Source organism: Salvia hispanica, chromosome 5 (genome assembly GCF_023119035.1).
Source record: "Salvia hispanica cultivar TCC Black 2014 chromosome 5, UniMelb_Shisp_WGS_1.0, whole genome shotgun sequence".
Taxonomy (NCBI): Eukaryota; Viridiplantae; Streptophyta; class Magnoliopsida; order Lamiales; family Lamiaceae; genus Salvia; species Salvia hispanica.
In genome coordinates this window covers 15709454-15713451 of record NC_062969.1, presented here as the reverse complement: position 1 = coordinate 15713451, position 3998 = coordinate 15709454, and the positions used below count along the sequence as shown (strand labels likewise).

The 3998-nt window shown below is 35.9% G+C and overlaps 1 protein-coding gene across 1 annotated transcript; it reads left to right on the top strand.

Moving 5' to 3' along the window:
- The first annotated feature begins 456 nt into the window (after nt 1–456).
- On the top strand, nt 457–3797 carry LOC125188364 (rhodanese-like/PpiC domain-containing protein 12, chloroplastic). The gene is made up of 8 exons (XM_048085160.1): nt 457–752; nt 988–1104; nt 1460–1551; nt 1865–1965; nt 2060–2170; nt 2569–2677; nt 3395–3445; nt 3591–3797. The coding sequence occupies exons 1-8, from the start codon at nt 524–526 to the stop codon at nt 3669–3671; spliced, it is 891 nt and encodes a 296-aa protein (XP_047941117.1). The 5' UTR covers nt 457–523; the 3' UTR covers nt 3672–3797.
- The last annotated feature ends 201 nt before the right edge of the window (nt 3798–3998 follow it).

Genomic DNA, 3998 nt, shown 5'->3' with positions numbered 1-3998 from the left:
AGATATGTACTATAAAGAATTTATTTTAATTTAGAAACTATTTTAAATATTTAAAATAAAACAAATTCATCATATTTTTTATATCGTCTAAAATAATTAATACTGTTGGTTTGTATTTTGCTGTGTGTTAATGTCATTTTTTAGATATTGAAATCACGAGTTGTTATATTTTTAGGCGTTGGATTGTTGATTTATTTTGGTATAGAACTATTTAGTTTTTATCCGAATAAGTTGTAATTAAAATTGAATGGAAAAACCGGGTTCTATTCTAACCGGTCCCGAGTTCCCGTTCGATTAGTGTAGGAACCAAAATGTTATTCAGTCCGGTTCGGGTTTCTACTAAAAATCCAGAAGCAGTTAACAAATTTTTGAGTCCGATTAGAACCGGAATGAGCCGAATAAGCCGGTCGGGCCATTGTAAAGGAAATCAAAATCTCAATCCCAATTCTAAACACCAAAAACACACTCTTTCTCCTCCAGTTTCTGCAACTGATTCGGTCGAATCAAAAAAACATTTTGAGCGATGTTAAGAGTTTCATCGATTCACCTTTCCCCCTTCGTTTACCTTTTACCCAAGCCTATTTCTACCCTTCTTCCTGCTCTCATTCTTCCATCCTCGCCGCTGCCGATTTCTCACCGGAGAACCCCGCACTCTTCGCCCATTGATCACCACAATTCTATTCACTATTTTACCTCTAAGCTCCTTCCATTTCCGGGAATGTCCGCTCCTATCACCAATCTCAACGCAACAGGTCTGTCAATACTATATTTTCTCATGAAATGGAGTAGTAATTGATTTCATTTGAAGTCAATTTTTTAGTTGCCGAAACTGCTTGGAATTGTGAATTGGATTGATATCTTGAATTGGCTGTATTGTGTTGAACACTACTAAATCCTGTCCATGAAATGATTTTTGAGCTGTATTTCCGCTTTGATTGAGAATTTTGACCTGAATTGGATATGGTTCTGTTTGTGTATTATCTCCAGCTTCATTCAGCACCTCGAGCAGCTCTGAGGCTGGAAGAGAGATTTTAGTTCAGCATTTGCTTGTCAAAGAAGATGACCAGAAGCTTTTGCTTGAGCTGCAGAAAAGAGCTGCTGAGGGTTAGTTCCTCTATTTCCATTGAAAAAACGACATTACATCGATTAGCTGCAGAATTATATTTCAAGCGAAGCTTTCTTACTATGTTTTCACTGCACAGTCCCCCAAAACCTCCTTTGTTTGCAAATCTACTTCTAATAGTAGGAATTAGGAAACATACGCAATACCCGTACTTACTATGTATATATGGGGTGCTATTTTTAGATTATGAGTACTACATTCAAAATGCAAGCTTTTCGCATGATATCACTGCTTTGATTTCTTTTTGTGTGTGAATGCTAGAAATTGAAAAGCTTAAAAGATTTCTTCATTTTTCATGTGTTATTTGGGTAAAAAAATATCACTTGTTACGTTCAGGAGAGGACTTGAGTGATTTGGCTGTAGAACACTCGATATGCCCATCGAAAGAGGAAGGAGGTATGCTCGGTTGGGTGACAAAGGGGCAGATGGTAAGCTGTTTATGTTTGTATGTGCATCTATGTGTAGTTACCACAAGAATGGTGAAAATGGTTTTTACATGAAAGATGACTAAACTGACATTTTCTGTACGACTCTTGAAATATGCGATAATTTCGGATGCTGCATTATCGATCAGAGTAGTTTAAAATCAGGCCATGTCTGGTAAAAAGAGCCACTTTTGCAATATCTCGACTTGTACGTTGTAGACTGCTCTAGTCAACCTAGCTTTATACTCTTTGTTCATATTGACGGTATCTCTTTTATTTTGGTTGTCTTATATTTCTTCTTGGTGATATATGTCAGGTTCCAGAGTTTGAGGAGGCTGCATTCAATGCTCCTTTGAATAAAATTGTGAGGTGCAGAACTAAATTCGGTTGGCATTTATTGCAAGTATTGTCTGAAAGGTAATGTTTACACTCTTAAATGTAATCGAAACTTTTGTTTGCAAGAGTTGGATATGTCAATTTCTGAAAAACAATTCACTCTCTTAACTTCTAGAGAGGAATCAGTGCTTGAAGACATTCAGCCTAGTGAACTCCACAAGAAAATGCAAGATCCATCTTTTCTTGAAGAGGCACAGCTGATTGACGTCAGAGAACCAGATGAAGTGTATGTGTATAATTTTCTCATGCTACATTTCAAATTACACCAGTAAACTATGATAAAGATAAGTACGTAGGAGGCGTATATCTTTAAACATGCTTAACAACAACATATTGATGCAAGTCTTTACTGTTTATTTATCACTCATTTGTCAATAAAAAAGAAAGAAAATGTTACTGATGTAATCTCAAACATATTTTACAAATCTTACACCAGTATCATATTTATAAAGATGAATATAATCTCGAGTGTTTGTTAGATGATGCTCATTAGATAATAGATACTTGAAACTGCGTAATTAAATGGAGGATTGTTATTCCAAACTTCCAGTAGTACATGACAAAGAGTGAAATATATACTCCTACTACTAATTACTAGTCTTGGGACATTTCTATCAATAACAGGGCGATAGCCTCATTGCCGGGTTTCAAAGTTCTTCCACTTCGCCAGTTTGGAAATTGGGGACCAGAAGTTGCAACAAAGTTTGACCCAGAAAAGGATACCTATGTTATGGTAAGCACATCATGTTAGCCCATAGCTATAAATACAATTTTCTCATGTAATGAAAACTATCTTAACAGTGCATGTTATTGCTTGAAGAACCCTTAGATGTGATCTAACATACTCATCTCAAACTGCCTGCTTAAAGTGAATGATTTCTGTATTTGTGAATTTTGCTGCTATTCATTTTGTTACTACATGGGTCCTACAACTCTCTAAAAAATAAAAAACTTGTTCTGGTGATTTATATGTCATTCTCCCTCTGTTCATAACCAATAGTCGTGTTTTTCTATTTTGGGTCGTCCACAAAAACTAGTCACACCTAATACTAATATTTTGTATGTTTGTCTATGTAACGAGGTGTGGCCTCATTCTCTGCTAATATTACTCTAACAACCTTTTCTCTATATCTCTCTTCACTTTACTGTACTTTTTTGTTAAAACTCGTGTCGGCCACTACCAATACTATTGGTAGTGGATGGAGGGAGTATATGTTTCTGTTTGGACTTTTATGGGGCGTGAGTGTCTACTCTTTCCTTTGTAGAAGCTTAAGGCTCATGAACATCTATGTTTTGGTGACTGTTCCCAATAGGTGTATGAATCTTCAATTCAAATATTTGAATGTTCGTACTCTGCTTCTCGATAGTTTCTCCTTCTCCAATCTTCTCATATTTGTACATCTTTTCCCTTTGGGTTATTATTAACAAAAACATATCATCTCTAATGTAGTGCCATCATGGTGTGCGGTCAATGCAAGTTGCTCAATGGTTGCAGACACAGGTAACCCCTTTGTCTCTACTTACCTTAAGCTACAAATTATGGATTGATTAAGATGTTGGATTGTTTCTTATCATCGTCTGAAACAGTTTGACGCAAAGATTTGAATTATGGTTGGTTCATGATTAGATGTGGTTTGAACTGACAGGGTTTCAAGAGAGTATTCAATGTGACCGGAGGCATTCACAGATATGCTGTGAAAGTGGACTCATCCATTCCCACCTACTGACCACTCACTTCGCTTCATTATTGATTTATTTCATAGGCTGTCAACTACTGAGAAATATAACAGTGAAGCTTAGATTTTGATTGTGGCTAAAATATTTATTCGTATGTGGCATTGTTCGTTCGTTCATTCGTTCAATACATTATATAACGAGGGGTGGGGGTGGTTTTGCACCTCCCCTAAAGAGGCTCCTGCTGCTTAAATTTGAAGGGCTTGATCTATAATCTATATCTATAAATATATAAAAACATAGTTCTTGACTTCCTATTTTGGCACCAACTTTAATAAAATGTGGACTATATTGCATATTGTAAAATTTTAATTTCATCT

Excerpts from the sequence above, each read along its gene's own strand:
- LOC125188364 (XM_048085160.1), top strand. The coding sequence starts at position 524 with ATGTTAAGAGTTTCATCGATTCACCTTTCCCCCTTCGTTTACCTTTTA. Across the intron at positions 1,105-1,459 it reads GCAGAAAAGAGCTGCTGAGG|GAGAGGACTTGAGTGATTTG; the intron begins GTTAGTTCCTCT and ends TGTTACGTTCAG. Across the intron at positions 1,552-1,864 it reads GGGTGACAAAGGGGCAGATG|GTTCCAGAGTTTGAGGAGGC; the intron begins GTAAGCTGTTTA and ends GATATATGTCAG.